The following is a 24,678-nucleotide window of genomic DNA, read 5'->3' as shown; positions in this document are numbered from 1 at the left end:
GCCTTCGAATGGTGTTATTCTCACAGGTAGATTAAATAACTAAAGAATTTCCTAGGCTTGCACATTTGCATGCGTGTCTCCCTCCGTGGTGCGTGCGTGCGTGCGTGTGCGTGCGCGGGTGTGTGTGTGTGTGTGTGTGTGTGTGTGTGTGTGTGTGTGTGTTCTGAAGCTGTGGGTGTGAAGTAGGTGTGGGTGTTTTCTGCCCTCGGAGTAACTGAATGTTTCGACAACCAATTACATCAATGAAACCTGAGAATGAGATAAATATCCTGTTTTTCATAGGTTCTTGAATATATATTGCCAGTTTTAATCATTATCTTAGGCAAACACAAGTTGCCTCTTTTCTTCCCTAATTGCTAAATTGTATATCTTTCCCCCCTTGTTGCTAAGCCAGCTACCCTAAAAAATGAACAGCCATGGATATTTCTCTCTTCTTGAAGGTGGTTGGTTCCTTGGGAGGCTTTCTTCCCTCTCATGGTTAGACCTTGCCCTCTATACTCAGTGTGGAGATTCTGAGGAAATCAGTGTTCAAATGTGATCTTGAATGTCACCTTTTGTAATTTTTGTTTTGTGTCAAATGTATGTTTCAGGACTACTTCACAGACTTAATCACTAACGAGAGCATTAATTACTTCAAAATGTCTAAGAGAATGTATCCCCATAGGCCCGTTATGATGGTGATCAGCCACGCAGCACCCCACGGCCCTGAAGACTCCGCCCCACAGTTTTCAAAACTGTACCCCAATGCCTCCCAACACATGTGAGTAACAAAATCAACAATGCACCCTTGCCGAACATGGTCCTTGTCTGTGCTCCCCAACTTATCCTCCTCTTCACCCAATTTCCTCCCGTTCTGCATAGCCCCGAGGCAGACAAGCCAGCCCCATGGTGTCATGACATGAAAACTAAGGTATACAGCACAGGAGATAGGCTGAGCCTCCAGGCTTACCACAGAGAGTGCTGGGGGTTCAGATTGGGAATCGCATTTCCAGTATCTGCCAGTAGCTAAAAGAAGAGGCTCACGTCAGGGAAAACAGGGCAGTTTTCACCTAGAGTTCCTTTCCGTGTTGTAAATGATATTCTTGAGTATGACCTAATAGGACTAATGGGTGGGAATACTTCACTTTTCATAGCCGTGGTGTGGCCCCTCTCTGCTGTAGCTTTATTTTCTTTCTTGGGGAACACGGGAGCAGCTTGACTGCAGATGTGCAATTAGGCCTGTGCAGAAGGCAACTGGAGTAGCTTGCCTGGGAGGCCCTCTCAGGTCACGGCTTTAAAATAACCTAATGTTTCATCTTGAAGGGAGGGGGCGAGGAGGCTCAAGGGAGGCCTCCTTGGCTGAGAGGAGCCGAGGGAGAGAAGAGAGCTGCAGTGTGCTATAATCCTCCTGGCCAAGGCTGGAAAAGTCTAGGTGCCTTGGCAGCAAAGAATGTTTTGTTGTTGACTCTCAACACAGTTTCTCCCAAACTTCACGCCCAATAAGCAGCCTTCCACACAGAGCAGCTGGGACCAGGGCTGCTGAAAGCAATGCCCATTCAGAAGGAAGGCACCTTTATCAGACACCATGGAAATTGGTTCATGAGCTAGTTGTGCTTAAATACTGCTCCTGCCTGCCTCTTCTAAACAAGATCCCAGGCAGAAAGAGCCTTAGGGATGGAGAAGTAACTATTAATGGAATTGCCAGGCATTGGGTTCCTGGGAGGAAGGTTTCTTTCTATCCTTAGTATCTTTCTGTTACTATCCTTCCTCAGTCACATGACCAAGACCAACAGGAAAGAGGATAGAGCTCACTTGGAACAGAAACTAACAATAAATAAGAAGCAAAGTGGGTCACCTACTGTGCCAGGAGGATTCAAATATTTATTGCATGAAAGGTGGAGACACCCGAGACAGACACTCCAGCAACCGGAAAATCTGCTCTCGATGAGCCACTGTTTTGAACTCAACTATATGGCCAGGGTCCCTTCCTTGTTACTGACTCTGCATGTGGATTTAGTAGGTGGCTCCCAGTTGTATCTCAGTTACAAATTCAGTAAGCAACAGGTGCAGTGGGAGGAAACCATCTTTCCGGCTTCTTCAAAAATACCTTGGGCTCACCTTTTCCCTATCTTTTGATCAGAGGTCACGTTGTATAGCTCCCTTTGTTGCATTAGCACCATCCTAGCCGAAGATGATTTTCTACAGCTGTATACCTTAAGGGCATTCCTCAGTGTTTGCAGAGAAGGGGTTGATAAAATGTGGCATTTCGTGGTTCTTTAGAGGTCAGCCTGCCTTTGAAGCTTCAAGGCTAGGTCCTAAGCCTATATGAAAACCAGCCAGACAAGAGTCTCCACAGCTAGGTTGCATGTACAACAGTAACTGCACATGGAGAGGAGTGGGGGTGGGGCTGGGGGGGGAGGTAGCTCCAAAGAGTGTGCCTTGGATATAACACTAGAAACTATACGTATAAGGTTATCATACAGCACGGATTAAGGAAGTTAATCTTAATTAAGAACGGCCCAATGGGTACCCCTTAAGCACCAATAAACTAGGATGGGAGGCAGGGGTGTCCCAAACCAGCTTGTATGCATAAGGTTGTACTGAAATACAACCACACTCATTCATTATGTATATTTGAGATCCACCAACCAAGTGGAGCTGTGACACAGTCTATAAAACTTAAAAGATTTATAGTAAATTTGTCCAGATCCAAGTTTTACAGGGATGATGGGTACGTGTCCAGGTAGTCATAGCACTAGAGGGCCGGAAGTGTCAGTGCAGAGCCTAGTCGTCACAGCACCAAAGAGCACTGGGGAAATGGACTAACTGACATTCAGAGTGGACCTGGAACGATAGGGAAAATGTTTGCAGGAGAGTCTACAGCCACGGTAGATGACTTCAGGGTCAGAGTATATAGCACAGACAAGGCTCACTACACACATGAGATACTCTAAGACAGTGGTTCTCAACCTGTGGTTCTCGACCCCCTGGGTAAACCTCTGTCTCAAAAAAAAAAATTAAATTACGGTTCATAACATTAGCAAAATTACAGTTATGAAGTAGCAATGAAAATAATTTTATGATTGGAGGCCACCACAGCATGAGGAACTGTATTAAGGAGTCTCAGCACTAGGAAGGTTGAGAACCACTGGTCTAATACATGACCTAGGAGCTAGAGGATGGGGTACAAATAAAACAATATGAAGTAAAGCTTAAAGGGAAAATGGCTGCAAAATATTGGAAACCTCAGTGAGTTTGTACATAAGTAGGGTGATAAGAAAACTTGAGTGGACTTGATCACTGCCACATGGGAGCCTTTCTACTTCTGACAAGCCACCTGTGCCCTTAGCATTGATCTGACGAAGCAAAACCTGGCAGAACGAAGGTGTTCAGGCCTGTCTCGCCTGTCCTTAAGGCCAGGGGCAGTTTCTTTAACCTCAGAGCTCCATGAACTCATCTATCTGTAAGTGGAAATAAATGAGTCACTTTGATGTGATGTCATGAACAAGACTTAGAGAAGTAGCAGAGGTAAGGGTCCCACATAGAGACATAGAAGCCACTCTGTTGGTGTTCATTCTTACTGATCCTCTCTATTACGATTAGCCATATGCAAATCTCAACACAGTTGACCCACAAATAGTATAATTTCATGCTGTCTAACTCAAGGTTCAAAGAGAGCCGACAGAGAAATAAGTCCACACTTGCCCCTGGTGACAGGGTAAAGCTCTTGACAAGCTAAAACTTCACCGCAATGGACCTCTCACACCTGGCCATTCAAAAAAGAATAGGTCTGGGCTGTCATCTTTTCTGATGTAATTTTGCTCTGGGCAAATGCCAGGTGGGAGAATATTCCTAGCCATGGGAAATGAGAGATTCAACCTACTTGCAGCTCATCTTGGGGGTGGTGGGCAGTCATCATGTAGAGATACTTAGATGCCTCCAACAGGCCAGGGAAGCCTTGAGTTCCTGGCTGCCTTCTTGCAAAGGTTTCCCTGACTGCTGATAAAGGAAGGGAGGGGATGAGTGCCCAGGTTCAAAGTTCAGTCCTTCAACAAAAGGAGTGAAACAAATTGAAGACAAGCTGCAAATTGTGATGCATGGAGCTACTGAATGGCTGGCTTCCTTAGTGAAAACATTAGCGATGCAGTCAAGCAATGGGATGTTCACTGTGAAGTGCTCTGCAGAAATATTTGGCAGGCCCTGTGGAAACAGCATGGAGTTGTAGACTCTCTTCGGGTGCAGGAAGCTAGTCATGTGGACATTTTGCTTCAGGTCTTCGTAGGTGGCCAAACATCACCCGCTCCCTTTCATCCAGCCCTGGGCTGTGGCTATCTGACCCTCTTACACTGGGAAGAGTGGATCAAGTTTCCATGGTATTTGCTTCTCTGACAAAGAGTGAGGCCCATTCAAAATCCTCATACTGGCTTTACAAACTGAGGGGAAAGGTTATGCCTCCCAACTACGAATAGGAGAGGATTATCGCTCCCTTGTTCACATGGGGGTCCTGTTTAATCAGACAGTAGCTCAGCCTGTCTTGGCCTCCAAGAAATTCAAGAAAAGCTCCAACAAGGAAATCCACATAAAACTCTTTATCATGAAGCCCTTCACTATGGGGATGCCCCTACTAAGCTTTCAGGAAATACATCAGCCTTTTACTCTCCACCCCCTGTCATAATGCACCCCAGCCACCCACTGTACCCCATCACATCTGAAGATTGTGTTTTGATTGTTTTTGTTCAAGTAGTTGTTTCTTCCATACCACACACACACACACACACACACACACACACACACACACACACACACACACAGAAGGGCCTGGGTGTGGGGTAGAGCTGCTAATTGGAGCTGGAGAAAACTTAGCAGTTCAATGGCAATAGCTTCTCCCAGCAGACCCAGCACCCATATCAAGTAGCTCATAACTGCCTGTAACTCCACCTTTGGGACACTTAATTTCCCTTCTGACCTCTGAAGTCACCTATACTCATGCACACACACCCCCCCCCACACACACACACATACACACAATTTAAAAATACAATAAATTTTATAAAGTGTTTTGCCTTAACAAGAATTTGTATTTTTATACCTTACACACACACAAATACATATATATATATATATATATATATATATATATATATATATGTTACTTCTGAAGATGAAAACTTCAAAGATTTCATATACATTTCCAATTTGGACAGAATTGTTCTTTTCTATAGAACTATTCTGTTCTCCCCACTTTATGCTGAAGCCCTGTGTACCCAAGTTCCTGAAGTTAGCTGCATGTCTCCAAAGGGGCACAACCACAGGGGGCACTCTATGAATCCTGTCCTAGTAGCTTTGCCCCAAGGCAGAGACAAAGCACCTCTCTTTAGCTCCTAGGATGCGGAGCCTGGATTCTTGTTTAGTTGTAAAATTAAATTCTGTTTACCAAATGAATCATGTCGACCTCACCAGCTAGCTGACAGGAAAATATTTTTAAAGATAGCACTGGGATTCTTCAAGAGTACGTTTTAAGAGTTCAAAGATCAATTAGAAATTCTCTTGATTCCATAATTTTTTAAATTAAAAAAAAATGAAGTCCCACTTGTTTGCTTTAATAAAAGCCTAAATGGCTTTGTTCGGGACACATGAATAGTTTGGAACAAAGTTGGAGTCAGGTGTCAATTTCCTTGCCTCGTTGCTCTTCCCACTATTCCAGGCCTGTCTCAGTTCATGTCACAGCCACAATGACTGTAAGAGTGGTTCTTACATATTTGCATAATTCCAATTGGCACTTCCAGCATCATTAAACAATTCTCTATTTTTATTGTATGCCTATAATCAAGATCATTTGGTCTTACTCTGCATGTGTTCAAATGTTATCTGCCTTACAGATATTTGAAGTCAGGTGGGGCATATCTCCAGAAAGTCAATTAAGTAAATTCAATTTGAATGAAATTGAAGATGGCATGGGTTGTGAGAGAGTGAGTATAGAGTTTCCAATGTGATGCTTTGCCAGTGTGTCCTAGGCCTGTGGGGTGGGCTATGCTGAGCTCTGAGACCTGCCTTACTACTCACTGCATGATGCTATCAGTGTCTTTTTTTGTTGGTGCTTGTGACTAAAAAACAAATAAAGAAAACAGATGTTCTGATGAACATCAACAAAAGGAATATATTTGCACTGAAACGACAGCAAAAGCCATCAATATTCAAAAGGAACGATGAAGTTCACAATTCCCCAATATGGATTTAATATACAACACATGCATTTCTTGAAGCTATTTCTTGGCTACTAAAAATCATTCTTTTTAAAATACCTACCCACCAAAGAGAAAGGTGGCATTTGTTGATTTTTCAGGATGCTTTGTCCTTCTTTTGTCAACAAGTAACACTGGAAAGTGACTCAAACCCCAAAGAAAACTGGCATACTGTAGAGGATGGAACTTGTGTGTGGCCGGGTGTATGAAGCTGTCCTGAGCAAGAAACCCAAAAAAAGCAGAACTAGGGGAAAGCAGCATGCAGGAAAGACTCTTCAGGCAAATACAGCTCAGGAATAGCCAGGGAAGAGATACAGATGTGTTTCAGAGATCTACAGATCTGCTTAAAACATTCATTTCGAGGGCAGAAATTTTTACCTACCTGGCCATCTGAGACAGTGACACCTCTGAAATAGATTTGAGGCTTGTTTTTTTGTCTTGTTCTGAAGGAAGAGAAACTCAAAAATGGTGATCTGATCCTTCATCGTCTCTATTTTAAGGGTTACACACTTTTCGGTAATGTATCCAGTGGACTTCCTAGGGCCAGACTCTAATTGCAGCTTAAGTTGATATTCAGCAGTGGGTGGGAGGCTCCTGAGCGGGAAGAACACTTTAAATTGGGTAAAAGGCTAAAGACCAAAGGATTTCCTTTTCATAGGGAAATCTTCGCTAGTCTGTTCTTGTAATAGCTGGAGTTTGGGGACCTCTGTTCTTGGGAGCTTGGGTCAGTGTGACATCACAGATGGAACAGTAGCCTTGAGCTATCCTTCTGGGCATTTCACTTTCTCCTTTGCCCAAGGGGAGTGGGATGCCCTAGTGAGCTAGCCTGGGACACCCTGGTGAGCTAGCCTGGCTACCTGTAAGCAAGAGTAGAATGGGACCCCAGAAGCTGTGTTCAAGAGTCACAAAAATCTCTCAACCCTCTGCGCAAGAAGTTCTGCACAGTCATTATTCCCATTGTGTAGACGAAGAAGAAACTGAAGCATCACACACACACATACACGCACACCTGGCGCATGCAAAAAGAACTGTCCAGAATAATTTAGTAGTACTTCACAAAACTGGGACAAAGAATTAGATCTGACTCTCAAGCATTGCAAACAACTAAAGACACACTTTTCCTGTTTTCCAAGGAGTTCTCCACTTCTCTCTGTGAAGCTGTCCCTGTGACAGCTCCAGGCCCTCTTTGAGTAAGTTGAAGTCAGTCCCAAGGCAAGCAAGCCTTAATTATCACTGGGGGACAGAAGGCTGCATCTTCAAGGAATTTGGCAGACCTCAGCAGGAGGCAACCACAGGCTTTGGCAAACCATCACTTTTCAACAATGTTGTCAATTCCAGCAACCCTGGACCCTCCACCTGCAGGTCCCTGAACAGCTGTTGTTCCTGGGGGTGGGGAAGCAGCAGCCGCCTGCCTTCCTTTAAAAAGCAAATGTATGCCCCAGATCCCTGCTACCCGCTGGGATCCCACCTGGAATGTCATCCTCCAAGCTAGAGGTCATCTCCCATATTGAGAAAGTCAGAAAACTACAGGGGGAGGGGTAGACAGCTTTGACAACAGGCCCTGAACTCTCCCTTTTAATATAAGCCAGCTTTAACATATGTCATTCGGTAAATCCAGGAGTCCAATTTGAGGCTTGTAATTTGCTGCAAGCTTCCCGGCTCCTCAAAGTGAGGTGGGGCTGCACCAAGCACATCAAGGTAGCTGGTGGAAGATGTAATTTGCCCACTGTGAGCCTGCATGTCGGTTCCCTATTGTAATTTTTATTTGCGTTGAGGTTTTGTGGTTTTAAAAAAGTCAACTAGATTTATTTTTAAATTAAGCTGACCTAACTTCAAAGGCGGTGAGGGGAGGATGCGTATTATACAGAACCCCTGTGTAATCTCTTACAGCTGTACCCCCTTTTGGACCACAATTGGTAAATGGCTAGGAGACCTTTTATGGCCAATGTGCTGTCTTTCTCTGACCTCATACCCCCTCTCCCCATGGGTGCAAAACCCTTGCATGGGGATTTTTAAGCCCCTCTGCCCTTCTCAGCTTCTAAATCTAATCCTGTTTGTAACGCGGCGTGCTGCATAGACAATGAGAAAGGCAGACTTCAGTCCTTGCCGGGTGCTGCCTTCCCACTGTGGCCCCTTTCTAGAAAGGAGGAATCCTTCCAAGTAAAAAATCTGGACCAGTTGGCTCCAGAATCATCTATCTGGTAGGCAGCAAACACTGATGTTGGACGTTGACATAGTTTCAAAAAGGGAAAGGAGAGAAGGGAAGTTCCTCTTGAAAAGAATAGCAGATGGTATGCAAAGAATCTGCAGTTTAATATTATGGCATTGTTGCAACCTAGATATTTACATGAAAAGAATTTGCTTACTGGCTTGTGGAGGAAAACTCCTAAACCTCTGCTCTAGCAATTCTTAGAGGAGTGCCTTGCACCCATTCACACATGTGCAAATGGAGTGTTCCCTTTCCACTCTCAGGTTGTTCCTTTGGTGGGAACTCCTGTCCTCTACCAAGCATCACCTGTGCTTTGGGGATAGCATCTTCAGAGCTTAAGTAGTGACCATGATAGTTACCAGGTAACAGGATGATGCTTGCAGCCTGCCACCTAGGACTTTCTACAATGTGAATGGTCTCTGCAATCCTCCTGGCAGGAGAAAGGGTGAAAAACGGGTGCCGTTTTTTGTTGCTCAGTGTGCACAAGAGCATCCCCAAGGACAACCATGCAAGCGCTATGTGGGAAGTTCACAGTGCTACAGAATCAGTATGGTACTCGCAGAGGTCTTCTGAAATTACCAGGCTCATAGGGACTGTTTCCAGACTCCCCTTCAGACTTCCTTGTCTTCTACCCCCAAAACAGAGACAGGTAAACTGATGCCCCAATCAATACAGTTGGTGACTTTCTCTGTGAGACTGGCAGTTTGTAAACCCGAGGTTTATATTAAAAGTGTTCTCACACAGACTTGAGCATCCCTTGTTCGTCCCTTTGTTCATGTTGTTTAAGTATGTGAGCTGTGAAAATCTAGACATGCTTCCACCATCTTTACTAAACTATGCAAGTTATTTACCTGCCTTGGTTTCCTCTTCTATAAAGTAACAGTAGGTTATTGGGGATAATAAATATGTTAACCAAAAGAGCTGAGACAATCAAATTAGTTAAAATGTATAATAAGTTGTGTAATACTTTACATTAAACACTCCTGTGAGCTTTTAATAGCATGTGAAGAGAAGGCTTGAATGAATGAGTAATACTGTCTTGGTATAGGAATCTTGCTAATGCTAGACAGTGGTGGACACGACTTTAATTCCAGCACTCAGAAGGCAGAGCAGGCCAATCTCTGAGTTCAAGGCCAGCCTGATCTACAAAGTAGGTACCAGGACAGCCAGGGATATACAGAGCAAAACAAACACAAAAGAATCTTGCTAACACAGTCCTGTGCTTCAGGAGCACAGGGAATCAGAGAAGACTTTTTTGAGCAGCCATTTGAGTCCCCAGGGCTGTGTAGCTGATGCCGCTGATCTCTGCAACCCATTAAATGAAGGCAAGAAGAAACCTTTCTACATACAGCAAAAGGGCCTGCTTCTCTGTAGCTAACAAAACCCTTGTCCTCTACCCCTGTTGATTTCTCTATGAAGCAAGTATTATATTGGTAAATGTGTAAATTGTGGGCATAGTCTTGGTTATAATTCTAGCAAATATAATTGAATTAATGGTTTTAATATACAACATGAAGAACAAGCTAATCTCTTGAAGATGCATGAGCGATCGATAAGATTATCTTAAGAGATTAATATGTTGAGACTGTGAGGCACCATCAACCCACGTAGCATGCGGTGACTTTATTATTATGCTCATTAGCAACAAACATTCATGAGCTAACGTCATCCTAAGACCACTCCTTTCTGCATTTCCATTTTATCTGTAAATCTGAAACACCTACCCTCATCATCATATGTTGCTTACACATTTCATTCATGGAGCCTGGATGAACTTGAATTAATTGCACGTTCAGTTCGAGTATTATTGGTGTGAATTTACATACCTACAGAGGATGTATACTGTTTAGGGTGGTGAAGATTGCAGACAGTCTCAAAACAAGATCTCATGATGCTTGGGAGAAAAACACTTTAGCAGCGGTTACATTATCTTTCAGAAGTTACTATTTCACAACCTTTAACTTGAAATGTTTCCCAAAGTGACTAAGTTTTTGTAAAAATGTATATATGATAAGACTGCTTTCTGTATGTTTTCAGAACTCCAAGCTATAATTATGCACCGAACATGGACAAACACTGGATCATGCAGTATACGGGTCCCATGCTGCCCATACACATGGAGTTTACCAATGTCCTCCAGCGCAAACGACTCCAGACTCTGATGTCAGTTGATGACTCTGTAGAGAGGGTAAGGCCACCAGCCCTCTTGGTGACATGTTCTCATCTAACCTCCTCCTGTGGATCCATTCTAGTCCATCCAGTTTTCGTTTCCTAATACTGTGTTAAGAGAGAGAAACAAGTGTGTTTAGTGACATCCTCATCCCTGTCCCCTTATCCTATTTCTTCCAGTTTGATTCTTAAGAAGCCACTGACGAAGGACAGAAAAATCAAAATGTCACAAACCCGGGTTCATACTCTTCAATGCTTTCAGAAATTAAACAAATCATGTCAGTGACTAAAGCAGAATTATTGTAATGTTTAATATAATGCAATAGGGACTGGTGACAACTGTGGTGAAAGTAAAATTAAGGGCCCTATCTAATGCAAACAGTAACATATCAATTCAGTTCATCTTTGCTGTATAAAAATGGGAATGAATATGATCACATTTTCTGGCTTTTTAAAGATTGCATCTGCCCAGATTGGGTCTTTTTTATCCTTATAATTAAATAAAGGAGTAGGGAAGTTAAAATTTGCTTTAATCATACATTTTTCAAAGTGAAATATAGAGAGTTTGTTGAAAGAGGCAGTTTCATGACTTGTTTTGTTGTTTGCTTGTTTAGTAAACAGGAAACAAATTTTGTAAGAAGAATTGCTAGATTTAAAAAATAAAGTTACATTTTGACTGTGGTATGGGTTATCTCCCCAATGTGGATGATGTCCCTGTTTGCCAGCCTTACTAAAGCAACTCTTAGTTTTTGAAAAATGATAAGAGTCAGGCATGATGGCACACATCTTTAATCTCAGCACCTGGGAGGCAGAGGCAGGTGGAACACTGGGGGTTCTAGGCCAGTCAGTCCTTCCAGGGAAGTTGTGGCAAGGTCTGGCATATCACTTCCCATGTCACACTTGACTCTGACTTGTCCTGTGCTCTGTTGTAGCTATACAACATGCTTGTGGAGACGGGAGAGCTGGACAACACTTACATCATCTACACTGCTGACCACGGGTACCACATTGGACAGTTTGGACTGGTCAAGGGGAAATCCATGCCATATGACTTTGACATCCGTGTGCCTTTCTTTATTCGTGGTCCAAGCATAGAACCAGGGTCGACGTATGTATTTCTCTGTATTTCTCTGTACACCTAATTTAGATCCTAATCTCTAGGTCGGGCTTCTTTCCATCCAGAAGTAAAAAGGAAGACATATGAGTTGGTAATTTACCTTCCCTGCCACCTAGTAACTCAGCTATAGTGTTTAAAGTATCAGTAACTGGTTCGCTCCACCTGAGAAGAGGCCATGTGTTTGTTTGTTTGCCCTGTGTGCATGACCAGAATGTGCTCTTGGAGAACACCACCCCTCTCTGAATCAGAGGTCCAGTGCCACTTTTTATAAAGCCCAATGTCATCTTCTTAGCTTTTAATTAAGAGTTAAAATGCCTGGTTTTCCTTTAAGATAAAAGAGACTTAAATGAGTTGTTTCTGTCACTTAGACTAGTTCTGTATCCCTTTCTTCACTGGAATCCTCATCACAGACACAGGTGTCCATGCTCTTTGCCTACCATATTGACTTGCTTTGTAGTAAACTGAGATCATATGTATAGAGAATTATAGAAATGGTAAAAGACAAAATTTGGGAGTAGAATTCCAAATATTGTCTGCCCTGTACTCAAGTAAAACCAAGAAACCAGACAGGCAGAATGAGAACCTGCCCAAGAATTCTCCACCCCTCCCATCTTTTTCCTGTTTATTTATTCTTTTCTAAAACAATGCATCCCGATCGCAGTTTCCCCTCCCTCTGTTCCTCCCGGCATCCCTCTTCCTCTCTCCCCAGTGCCACTGCTTCTCCATTACCCTTCAGAAAACAGCAGACCTCCAAGGGATATCAACCAAACATGGCATAACAAGATGCAATCAGATTAGGTACAAACCCTTATATCAATGTTGAGACAACCCAGTAGGAGGAAAACAAGGGTCCTGAGAGCAGGCAAAAAGAAAATCAGAGATAGCCCCCCTCACACACACTCCCACTATGGGGGGCTCCCACAAGAACACTCAGCTTCACAAACACAACATATATGCAGATGACCAGGCACAGACCCATACAGGCTCCATGTTTGTCACTTCAGTCTCTATCAGCCCTGATCAGTTGATTCTGTGGGCCATGTTCTCCTGGTGTCCTGACCCCTTTGGCTCCTATAATCCTTCCTCCTCCCTCTTTTGCATGGTTCCCCTGGCTCTGCTTAGTATTTGGCTGTGGGTGTCTGAGAATTCTTGATGCCAGAAGTGGCATCATTGTAGCCCAGAGCCCAGGATTATGAAATTTATGTATAGGGTCTTATCTGCTGCTGGGATAGATGATGGGAGGAAAAAGAGTTTTCTGAAGAAGGTTCTATGTCTATTAAGATTACTACAGGGAGGCTGGGCGTTGGTGGTGCATGCCTTTAATCCCAGCACTTGGGAGGCAGAGGCATGTGGAGCTCTATGAGTTCGAGACCAGCCTAGTCTACAAGAGCTAGTTCCAGGACAGCCTCCAAAGCTACAGAGAAACCCTGTCTCGGGGAAAAAAAAAATCACTACAGGGAAAGGGAGATGGAATATATGGTACAGGAAAGCAAATAGGAGACTATTTGAATGCCAGTAAGAGACCAAAGAGAGATTGGTGTGGGGAAATCAGGAATATAATTCAAAATGCCATAAGGAAATTCATTTCTTTGTATGCTAACTTAAAATTAATTTTAAAAATCCTTTAGAAACCGTCTGGGTGTAGTCATCTGTAGTTAGCTTTGTACATTGAAGGTCTTGGTCATAAGGCAAACTAAAAATGGTGTGGTTCCTTACAATATTTACTTTTCAGCTTAACTCAAGAGTAGTTTTGGAATATTGCATTTTAGGAGAAGCAACACACACGCACACACCTTGGGGCTGGAGAGATAGCTCCATGGTTAAGAGCATTTACTGCTCTGGTAGAGAAGCCCACTCAGTTTCCAGCACCCACATCAGATAGCTCATAACTAGCTGTGTCTCCAGCTCCAGGGAATTGACATCTTTGGGTTCTGAAGGCACCTCAAATGCACAAACGCACATACAAACACACATATGCATTCACACATATGTGCACATGCACACACAAACACACACACACACACACACACACACACACCACACGATTAAAAACAATAATGAAAAAATTAAAAGTATCAGGTACCAATACACATCTTGCCTGGCTGTGTGTTCAATACACAATGGTCAGGGGACATCTCTCCAGCTCTGATCCCCTTGAAAGCACACAGTACCATTGCTGTCTACAACTCACTCCTCCCTTGGGGAACAGATGAGACTGAGGAGAGTCTCAAGGGTGGATGAGCCATGGCTGTGAAAAAGCTTCTCTGTGGATGTCTGCTACCTGCTTAAGATATAACCTGAACCATCTGTCTCTTCACAGAGTCCCCCAGATTGTTCTGAACATTGACCTAGCCCCTACTATCCTAGACATCGCAGGGCTTGACACTCCTCCTGATGTCGATGGCAAGTCTGTCCTCAAACTTCTAGACCTGGAAAAGCCAGGTAACAGGTGTGTCAGCATGCCTTCCCTCAACCAGCCCCCAAAGGCACCAAGCTCCTGCTGGTACACAGAGCCAGCCAGTGCTGAAAACCATGGCAGGAAAATAAGTTTTCTCCACAAGAATTCCTACAAATTCAGCCTTTCTCGGTTGTTTGTGAATTGCGCATTGATGGAGAGGCAGTCATGGTCTGTGGGAAGTGGGAGGTGTTTCTTCAAATAAACTGTTAGCACAGATCCATTTGGGAAGGCATCCAGATGCTAACAGTAAATATTATTATTTTGCTTTCAGGTTTCGAACAAACAAGAAGGCCAAAATTTGGCGTGATACGTTCCTAGTGGAAAGAGGGTAATTATTGGTTCCTGGGGTGCTTCTGGGAACCGGTCCTAGCGGGCAGTATTTTTTTTCCCCACTTCTTATTGTGGTTTACTAAGCATGCAGATTTCACAAGCCCAGTTGCAAGTTTAATTTTGCTATTTTACTTTTAATTTTATAAGTGAGTGTGTGCACGTGCATGTGTGTGCACAGGGCACATATATGAAGATCAGAGGACACATTTGTCAGTTCTCTGCTGTCATAGGTTCTGGATACCAAACTCAGCTGTCAGTCACGCTCAGCAAGCACTTACCTGCTGAGCCATCTCCCTGGCCCCACTGTTTGAATCACTGATTGTCTATTCTCTGCCAGGCAGCAATCATTATTACTATAGTAGAACTCTAAAATGTAGATTGTCCTAAGATGGGACTAAAGTCTCTCTGTGGGTGCAGAGTCACTGTGACACTTCTCAGCCTGGGCTCTTAGCAAGTCAATAGCCAGCCTTGTCTGTACCCTGTTTGATATGTCTTTTTCTTTATTTCTTTTTATAAGGAACTATTGACTTTTATACATTTCCATTAACTTTTATACACTAGTGTCATTGTAATTCTTTGCATAGTCACTTCTGGGATATCTGTGATGTGCATTGCTTTGTTTCTGTCTTTGTGTAAATTACTATGTTAGTGTTCAAACTTTTCCTTTTATTTAGACAGAAAAGAGGAGATGATATGGAAAGTCCTTCTGTGTATATGTTTGTCTTATTGGTTAAAGAATAAAACACTGATTGGCCAGGCAGGATGATAGGTAGGACTAGGATATGAGGAGGATTCTGGGAAGTGTAGGCAGAGAGGAGTTGTCATGAGATCCCAGGAAGTGACATAGCTGGGCAGAAACTGCCACTAGCTAACCATAATTTTTATTTTGTTTATTTACAAAGATAACCTGGAAGGTTTTTGTTTCTTTGGTTGGTTTCGGCTTTTTGAGACAGGGTTTATCTGTGTAGCCCTGGCTGTCCTAGAACTCCCTCTGTAGACAAGGCTGGCCTGAAACTCACAGAGATCCTCCTGCCCCAGCCTCCTGAGCGCCAGGATTAAAGTTGTGTGCCATCACCCACAAACCTTGAGTATTTATGCAGAGCTGAGCTGGTTCTACATCTTCACAGCACTGCAGTTGTAAGGCTTACAAAGGACTCAGCCTACAATGGGCTCCTGCAGACAGCAGTACACATCTGTGCAGTCCTGTCTGAGTTGCTGTGACAGGGAGGAGGGCATGAGGGCATTGGGAAGGTGACCAGGTGGTTCGCCAGTAAGAGGCTTTTCTCTTTCTGTCAAAGGAAATTTTTACGAAAGAAGGAGGAATCCAGCAAGAATATCCAACAGTCAAACCACTTGCCCAAATATGAGAGGGTCAAGGAACTGTGCCAGCAGGCCAGGTACCAGACAGCGTGTGAGCAGCCTGGGCAGGTGAGTGCAACAGCTGTTCTCTGCCACTCCTCCTGTGTTCTCCACCTCTAAGTTAAGCAGTTTTCAGGCATTTGTGTATCCCTAAGGTTTCCATGCTGTGATGAGAGCAAACTCAGTGACAGCTCTACACTTCCAGGACTGTCGAACTGTCCAAGCCTGGCCTTCTCGTCACTACCCAGGCTCCCTCTTGTTAACAAAGACAGCTCTCAGAGGGACTTCTATACCAAAGGGCATGGGTTCCATCAGAGTGGGTCATCTAGCTGTGTTCTAAAGATCACATACTCAAGATGGAGGTGGCTGCTGACCGTAGTGTAATAGGACCTTTCCATCCTAGAGGAAAGTGAGAAGTCATCTAACCAGGGTACATGGTGGGATACATACCAGAGTTTGGAAAGAAAAATCAGTCTGTTGACTTCTAAAGATAGGAAGAAGAGGGGGAAAGTAGGGCCATGTGGTCACCAACAATTTTAAAGACACTTTGTGGGAACAAGCCTCAACAGGCTAAGGCACTTTCTTCGGGAGTTAGAAACGTTCACTGTTTAATGTACCTTCTGCAAATTGCTAATCTTGTTAGGATCTGAGCCTTCTACATGGCGAGTAAGAAATGGATCTGGGAATCACATGCTACTTACCCACCTTTTAGCATCCCACGCTGCAAATTTCTCATTACGGATTTTGCTGGAACTTCAATCTATGTCCTAGAGGGCAGATGGGGCAGAAACACAATCATGTTGTTTTGGCAAAAGCCTCACACTTGAGTGCTGCACGGTAACTATATTAAAAACCTAATTTTGTTTTTTCATAGTTTTTCTAAACTTAATTTGCTCCTGTGAAATGCTTTTATGGCTGTCTCTCTAGAATGTTCCTCTGTTGCTACTCCCCATGTGGAACAGTCTGAACTTAGGCTTCCTCACCCGGGTATTTGAGAATGTGAGAGCTTGCCTCTCTTACAAGCAATTAATGAATTAATGAACAAAGAATTTGGTTATGCCTCAATGGTGAACTTTTTACTATGGAAATTCTTTAAATTGGGCAGAAATAGGACTTAGAAGAAGGGATGTGAGTGGAAGTGGCTGCCGAAAGCATTGGCATCTTAGTGGCACTAGTGAATACCTCCTGTGTTCTCATGGTTCCTTGAGTATGGTCCCCGGACCAGCAAGATCAATCTGACCTCTGAGCTTTTCAAAATGTAAATTCTCTGTCCCAACCCACAGCTTAGGTACTATGGAGCCTAGCAGTCTATGTCAACAAGTCTTCCAGTGCCTACTATGATCAGCTTTGGTGTTGGCTTTGTGTTCTATAGAATCCTTGATCTCTTCCCCATTTGGCTTACTATCTAGCTATGTTGAAGATTATCTTTCTATAGACAGTATCATTGACTTCAAAGAAAAGGAGTCTAGCATAATAAGTTTGTGTTGCTTGGGACCGCTTAGGAGACAGCTCGGGCTAGAGCTGACTCATTTGCATCTATAATTTTTTGTTTATTTGTTTTGTGTTTTTTGACACAGGATTTCTCTGTAGCTTTGGAGCCTGTGCTGGAATTTGCTCTGTAGACCAGGCTGGCCTTGAACTCACAAAGATCTGCCTGCCTCTGCCTCCTGTGTGCTGGGATCAAAGGCATGCGCCACCACTGCCCGGCTCCATTTATTCATTTCAAACACTGGGTACTGAAATGAATTCACAAGGCTTCACACACGCCAGGCACATGAACTACCAACCCAGTTTTTTCTCCAACCCTGTCATCTACTCTGGATCCTTGGCTTCATATTTGGCCCGTACTCTCCTCTTGCCAAAGTTAACAACCTTCACCGTCATGTCTGACATTTTGTCGTGTGCTGAAGAAAACTCAGCAAGGTCAGCTCTCTTCTCATTATTCCCAATCCCCAGAGAGAGTGTATATGTCCTACCCCACTCCCATTCTTGCCTGGTCACCTAGGTGGTGAGTGCATAAAGCAGCATAATTAAAGGAAAAAAGAATGGAGGTTAAAAGGTGTGGGCTGGGTATAGTTTCCTAGTTGTGTGTCCTGAACAAGCCAGTTAAATTCTCCCAGGCCTCAGCATTTTTGTAGCTAGAATAGAGAAAGTCAACCTTAGAATTATGTGCAACAAGTGCTTTCATATGCATAATGTGTGAGGGAGTGACTGGGAGTAATTTCTCCCCGGTGAAGCTGTTGTTCAGGCGCTCTTACCTGTTGTTTGAATTCTATGAAGCCAACAGGGAATAAAACCAGGCTGGAGTCCCAGACGCTTGGCATGACTCCTTGACTGTGTGCACAGACCCACCAGCAGGGATTAATTATGACAACATGGACATATGTGTTTGCATTGCTTCCATGCTTCTGCATTAATCCAAGACAAAGTGTGAATTCCTACCACGCTCTCAGCTAGGAATTCTACCCCAAGCACATTTGTATGCACACGTACTACTAGCATATAAACACACTCACACGCTTGTGTCAAATCTAAAGGTGATGCAGAGTCCTCCTGCACATTGCTCTCACCTGGGACAGTTGTGGAAACTACCAGCGTACCTTCAGTCCATAGAGCAGCCAGACAATATGTTTGTGGGTGATGCCAAGGCATCGGGAAGATTTCTGTTTCTTCTGTTTCTTCAGGGTTTGTTTTGTTTTGTTTTGTTTCTGTTGTTTCTTCGAGACAGGTCTCCATATATAGCCCATGTTAACCCTGAACTCTCTGTTCTTCTGCCTTGGCATCCCAAGGGTCCACATTACAAACACGCTCCACCCCCACCCCCACCCCCACCCCCAGTGCTTTTGGATTTGTTTTACTGGTGGTAAGAACGCCAAGCCTAGAATCAGACAATGCTAAATTTGGAGGAGTCTCAGAAATTTCCCAGTTGGATGATATCATTTTCCTACCAAGGAAATTTTGATCCAGAAGACTTAAGCTAATTTACATCTCTTCACTCCCAATCTTGTGCTCCTGTCTGGTTTCTCTGCTTCTACAACAGTCTGAGACAGTAGACTTTCCCTTTCAAACTCCACCTGGGGCCAAAGCTCTCATCCCTGACTGCAGAGTAGCATCAAAAGTGGATGCCCAAGTCCACCCCAACAAATTAAATGCACACCTCTGGGAAGAGAGATGGTTGTCATGTCTCTTTCCAACTCCTGGAGAGTCTTAGGAGCTGGCAAGGTTAAGGAGCACAAGTGTCAATCCAGCCCTATGGGGCTGGTGTTTTCCTCTTTGTCCTCTAGATAGAGATGTTGGTTCCTTGAATAGGAGCCACATAAAGGAGAAACTCTCTGGTTATCCACTTCCGAAACGCTTTTTTTTTCCCCAGCATTTCCCATGGGGCGGGGGGGGGGGGGGAAGCAGCTTGCTCTGATTTTCAAGGAGCAAATCTCATGCCCTTTCACTGAGTTGTTAGATCTCAGCATCTTTACAATTCAGTTTGCCTTTCCACTGTTTTATGTCTGTGAAGTCAGGGATTTTCTAAAAACTCTCCAAGGCCCCAACATCCAGACAGCTGCTAGGACTGAGAGGAACCTGGGGTGTAGTTACTGAGTACATAACTGCTCTACTCTAAAGCCCAGGTTCTCATGCAGTGCTCCCTCTTCTGCCTGCCTGTCCCTCTCACACTGTGGCCGCCTGTTGGGCGTGAATAAAAGGTCATTTACCAATAATATTTGCCTGGATTTGTTAGTTTGCCAGAAATGAACAGTTTATTGCCAGGAAGCCCCTGAACCCTGGTTAATTTCATAAAATTCATAATCAGTGTCAGGTGGCCCTACCCTGACTAATGTATACAATATCCATCACATCCCATCACACCCGGATAGCCTAGCCTTGAAACCTCTTCACCTGTCTTTCTCAACTGCTTGTAAGTTGTTGCCTCTGCCTTCCCAAGTGCTCTCCCCTCACGCACTGCCCACCTGAAGGTCTTTACCTACACCAAGCCAATATGCCTCTTACAGTCATGATCCAGAAACCTTGGGATTGCACTGCTGTCTATATGCCTTTGGGCAAGTTACTTAACTGTACTGTGTCAGGTTCTTCATCTCTTGTATGGACACACCAGTGTGGACCACAGATGTTACTATACAGTTACATGGATTTATGTGTAATCGGGCACCTGGATTAATGGACCATGGAAAGCACTTCACACACACAAAAAAAATTGCCTATTGGTCTGTCCACTCTCCTGCCTGACCTGAAGTGCTAGAACCATACTTTTCCCCACATTCAGCATTGCCTTATGAAGATGCTTGTCCAGAATAAAATTTCTCTTTTCTGTTTCTTCTTTCTTTCTACCTCTGCCCTTCCCCCATCTATCCCATCTCATCTCAAGAAAACAGGAGTTAAATCTCCTTGGCAAAACTCAAGTTCATGTTTGTGAGAAAATTTTTACAAGGGTTTGAACTAAGTCATAGTTTAGACAGAGATATTTATATGGTCCTTCTATTCCCAACATTGAGTTTGAAAATTTCAGTAGTGTTGATGGTAGAAGTAAAAATGGTAATGAATGAAAATGTTTGCAAAAGGTATGGGATGTTTTTTCTCATTTGTCTCGATTCTATACAAGTCTACCTACATGTGATATTCTTGGGCTCTGTGCATAAGAAAAGAACCAGCCCTGTCTTCTTTGTTGGTGTTATTTATACACAGGCAGGTGGAAACGACCAAAACCAGTCCTCTTGACTACCAAAATCAGCAATACTCTACTGAGATAACTTTGGGGGGCCGTTTGAGAACATGACACATGGTCCTTAGCCCCCAGTTCCAAGTCAGTGTAGTTGGAAAGGCTAAAAACAACAGAAGAGATTCAACAAATAATTTTATCCAGCACCTTGCTGACTGTACCTATAACTGTTGAGGGAGGAATATATGAAAAATTATGGACACAAATTTATAAATCAGAAAGCAGAATGGGAAATGAAACGGAATAATTCCAGAAAGCAGGGAAGAGAGCTGTGGGAGGAATGAGTGGCTGGATGCAGACAGGTGGATAGAGTGATGAGCTAGCTGCTCTACTCAGGACCCTCGGGATTGGATCAGAGCTTGGCAGGGACAGCCATGTTCCTGCAGGATGCATGTCGAACGAACACAGCTGACTTCACTTCCCATCAGCAGGTGTCTCAGCCCAATTCAAGGTGAACCTCACAGATGAGCTGAGAGGCAAATGCTTCTCCTATTTCCACCACTGAAAAGCTTGTGGTTTTAATTTATGAATAATTCGTTTAAAAGTTCCCTGTCTGTGTTTCCACCTATAACTCTCCCAGTGAAGCTGCCATTTTAGTAGCAGCTGTTTTAAGGTTTTATTGTACAGTCATAAAAAAAATGTCAAGATAAGAGGCACCGAAGTGGTAATTTTGTTTCATTGAAATTCCTGGTATGCTTACCTTGGGAAGATTGCCTAAGCCTCTAGCTAAATACAATATACTAATTATGCTATACAGAAGGGTCTGTGACTTCTTCCAGAGGTCCAAGGTAGAGGAGATAATTGACACTTCTGTCAATGGATATTGCCTTATCCAAGTGTGTGTGTGTGTGTGTGTGTGTGTGTGTGTGTGTGTGTGAACTCATGTATGATGATTCACACATGCAGATGTGTATGTGTATTTGATCTCATGTGAAACATTGTCCGCTCCAGAGACAGTACCAGACACCAAGATTCTTAAATGCACTCCTCTGGAAGGATCTCCCCTTCCTTTTTTCACAGGAAATCCACTAGGAATTTGGCTGATGGCAATATGGGTTAGATTCCAAATAGGCAGTCACTGGAAATGCTACACACACCTTTGTGTTCTACAAGAATCTACTTGTACCATCAGCTCCTCTAAGCCAGAGAGAAAAAGACAAGACAAAAAACCTTTAATGTGCTGTGCCCCAGAATGTTCAGAGAGTTTGCAACGAAGTCCTGGGATTCAGCAGTAACTATGTGGTCAGGCGTGGCGGTACACACCAGCAGCCCTGGTTACAGGAGGCTGAGGCAGGAGCATCACTTGAGTCCAGGAGCTGAGACCAAGTCTCAGAAGTGATTTCTGTTTATAGCAGAGATGCTGTGAATTGGAACCACAGACAGGCCTTGATTGTGGCAGAGATGATGTGAATTGGAACCACAGAAAGACCTTGCCTTTTAGGAATGAAATTATCCATTTTCATTTTTCTTTGTGGCCCTTACTGGAGGGTTCAGGCTTACACTTGGCTGTGAAAGGAGTCTCTGCCCACTCCTTCTGCTTCTCTTCGCCTTAGGCTTTGCAAATGCTGGCTGTGGAGATTATCCAGGTGTGTGGCTGCATTGCAAGCCATTTGGATTTAAGACAGAAACAGACATATGTAGACACACTAAATGACCTCCCCCAAATTTTCAAACTACAAAATGTTATTTCTTTTGGCAGTACTTACCAACAAGAAGAATTCTATATGATATACAGTTATTTCTTAGTGAAGATGTCTTTCACCTTCTGAGAGCTTGTTCTGGGTCTCACCCAGAACTTCTTTCAGGTTTGGGATTCTCAAGTTTGGTGGTCACTTCTCTGAGTGCCATAGAACCTGCCTGGAAATTGGTGGTTCCGTTTTATTTGGTGTGGACTCTGAAGCTAAACTTCAATCACTTGTCCATTTACTGAAGAGGAAGTTAGGCAAGCTGGTTACTTTTAAAGAGAGCACAAATCCTGACTCACAGAAGTGCTGGTCTGTAGTTTTTGTCCTGCTGGAACCATTTTTGAAACAATTACATCTGCACATTTTTAGACACATCTTGCCTTGCACACAACACTACCCAAATATTTGTATCCTTCTCAAAGACTCAAGCACCTGAGCTCCTGAGACTTAAATATTTTTCTTTTGCCTCTGCCATGGATTCCAGCTGCAAAGAGGTCCAAGAATGACACATTTGAATCACTTAGGAGTTGTTGCAGCTGCCAGCATCCAGTCTAAGTTCGGACTCACTCGTATGACCTGGCTCCTTTGGACCAAAACAAATTTATTTCATATTTTCATAGTTTGTTTGAGCCAGAGTCTTACAATCCAGGCTGCCCCCAGACCTACAAAATCCTCCTGCCTCCACTACTTGAGGGCTGAGATCACAGGCATCAGCTACCAGGATCAGCTGACTTCATTTTTTTTTTTTTAGATTTGTTCTTTCTCTGTCTCTGTCTCTCTTTCTCTCCCTCTCTTTTTCTTTTTTCTCTCTCCCTTTCCTTCCCCAATAAGCTTTCCACATAGGTTTTGTCAAAAAAAAAAAGATTTGTCAGTTTATTTTTGTGTATGTATTGTGCCTATGCACGTCTGTGTGCACCACATGTGTGCCTGGTGCTTAAGGAGGACAGAGAGTGTTGGATTCCCAGGAACTGGAGATGCAGGTGGAAGTGAGCTGGCTGATGTGGGTGCTGGGAGCTGAACCTGGGTTTCTAGAAGAGCAGAAAGTTCTCTTTGTCACAGAGCCATCTCTCCAGCTCCTAGTTCACATATTTTAAGTTAAATCTTCAGCAGCTTAGTCCTTATACTGTTGTGGTTTGTGTTGCCGTTCCATGGCTTACTTGGTAGGTATTTGAATTCTCCTAGGCAGCCTACTTTTCTGGGTGAAGATATGGAACCTTCAAGGCATTCACAACCCTAACATGATTTGACATAATCATCTGGTAGCCAGGAGTGTGGAGAGGGCTGACGTGGAACCATAGAATGAGCTTGAGATACTTGGGGCTTGCGGTAGAAGCCTCAGTGCAGTGCTAATAATTAAACATGTACCAAAGACATACGACTCCCTTGATGGAAAATGAATGGTGACTGTAAAGCCTGTTCACTGTGGAGGCTTGTGTAGCATTTTAGACACATTTCATTGATCTGCTGACAAAGCCATCAAGTCCCTTGGCCAAACTGTAGTTTTTATGCATTAAAGACTTTGCTTTGGTGACACCTCCCAAAAGTGTTGGCTTACCAGAGTTTCGTGAAAGATACACGATCCCCATAGATGACGCTTGAGTGGGTATGCTTTATAGACACAACTAACTTTAAGACATTTGACAATATGTGTGACACAGCATGGTTTTAGAACACAAGTAGATGGCACTGACCACAGCTGAGAAACTGTGCATTGACAAATACATAGCAGCACACAGGTTGTGCTTGTATGTGGGCGGGACAGAAGGATACATTTAACAGTATTGATGTGTACCAATACTCACTCTGTTGAACTGTTACAATCAACTGCCAATGAAGGCCAGCGTTCTCCCTACTCCCAACTAACCCACTCTGGGGGGTTGTAGGAAAGAAAATTAAAAGTAGAGACATTATTGGGACTTTCACATGGGGAAGAACTCCTGGGGTCCCGGCAGAGTGAAGAGACATCAGAATTAGAAAGGTGCTTCAGAAATGGACCCTGTGGCATTCTCACAGCTCCATACAAAACCGGAACTAGGAGTCCCAGTGTGACCTCCTGTTTGCATTTCTCTGGGAAGGTGGACTCCATCGCCCTGGGGTGCACTGCATAATGTATGCATGCAGGGTTTGAGAATAAGGAAAACCAAAAGAAAGACTGACAAGTTTGCCAAGGTCTAGAACACCCCGAGTCAGGGCCTCAAATTAAATTCCTCTCTGTCTTCCTCATGTGCCACTCTGCCCAGGATCACTTTAGAAATCCGGAGGCAGAGAACAAAGCAAGCAAGTTTGTTTTTCCAGAACAAATGGGGCGGTGTGGGGTCCTGGTGGAAACAGCACTGGCAGCTGGCTCTGTGTCTTGGGACACTAAGGGCTTTAACATGTTTCATTCAAGACTGTTTAGTCT

The 24,678-nt window shown here is 43.7% G+C and overlaps 1 protein-coding gene across 1 annotated transcript in view; it reads left to right on the top strand.

Moving 5' to 3' along the window:
• Sulf1 (sulfatase 1) overlaps positions 1-24,678 on the top strand; it is a 68,259-nt gene that overhangs the window by 20,076 nt on the left and 23,505 nt on the right. The window contains exons 4-9 of the mRNA XM_035438708.1: positions 591-760; positions 10,468-10,618; positions 11,532-11,707; positions 14,037-14,165; positions 14,446-14,502; positions 15,803-15,932. Of these exons, the coding sequence (XP_035294599.1) occupies positions 591-760; positions 10,468-10,618; positions 11,532-11,707; positions 14,037-14,165; positions 14,446-14,502; positions 15,803-15,932 (813 nt within the window). The remainder of the gene's footprint in view (positions 1-590; positions 761-10,467; positions 10,619-11,531; positions 11,708-14,036; positions 14,166-14,445; positions 14,503-15,802; positions 15,933-24,678) is intronic.

Source organism: Cricetulus griseus, chromosome 2 (genome assembly GCF_003668045.3).
Source record: "Cricetulus griseus strain 17A/GY chromosome 2, alternate assembly CriGri-PICRH-1.0, whole genome shotgun sequence".
Taxonomy (NCBI): domain Eukaryota; kingdom Metazoa; phylum Chordata; class Mammalia; order Rodentia; family Cricetidae; genus Cricetulus; species Cricetulus griseus.
Note: the sequence above shows the minus strand (reverse complement) of the source record. Positions and strands in the feature narration are given on the sequence as shown.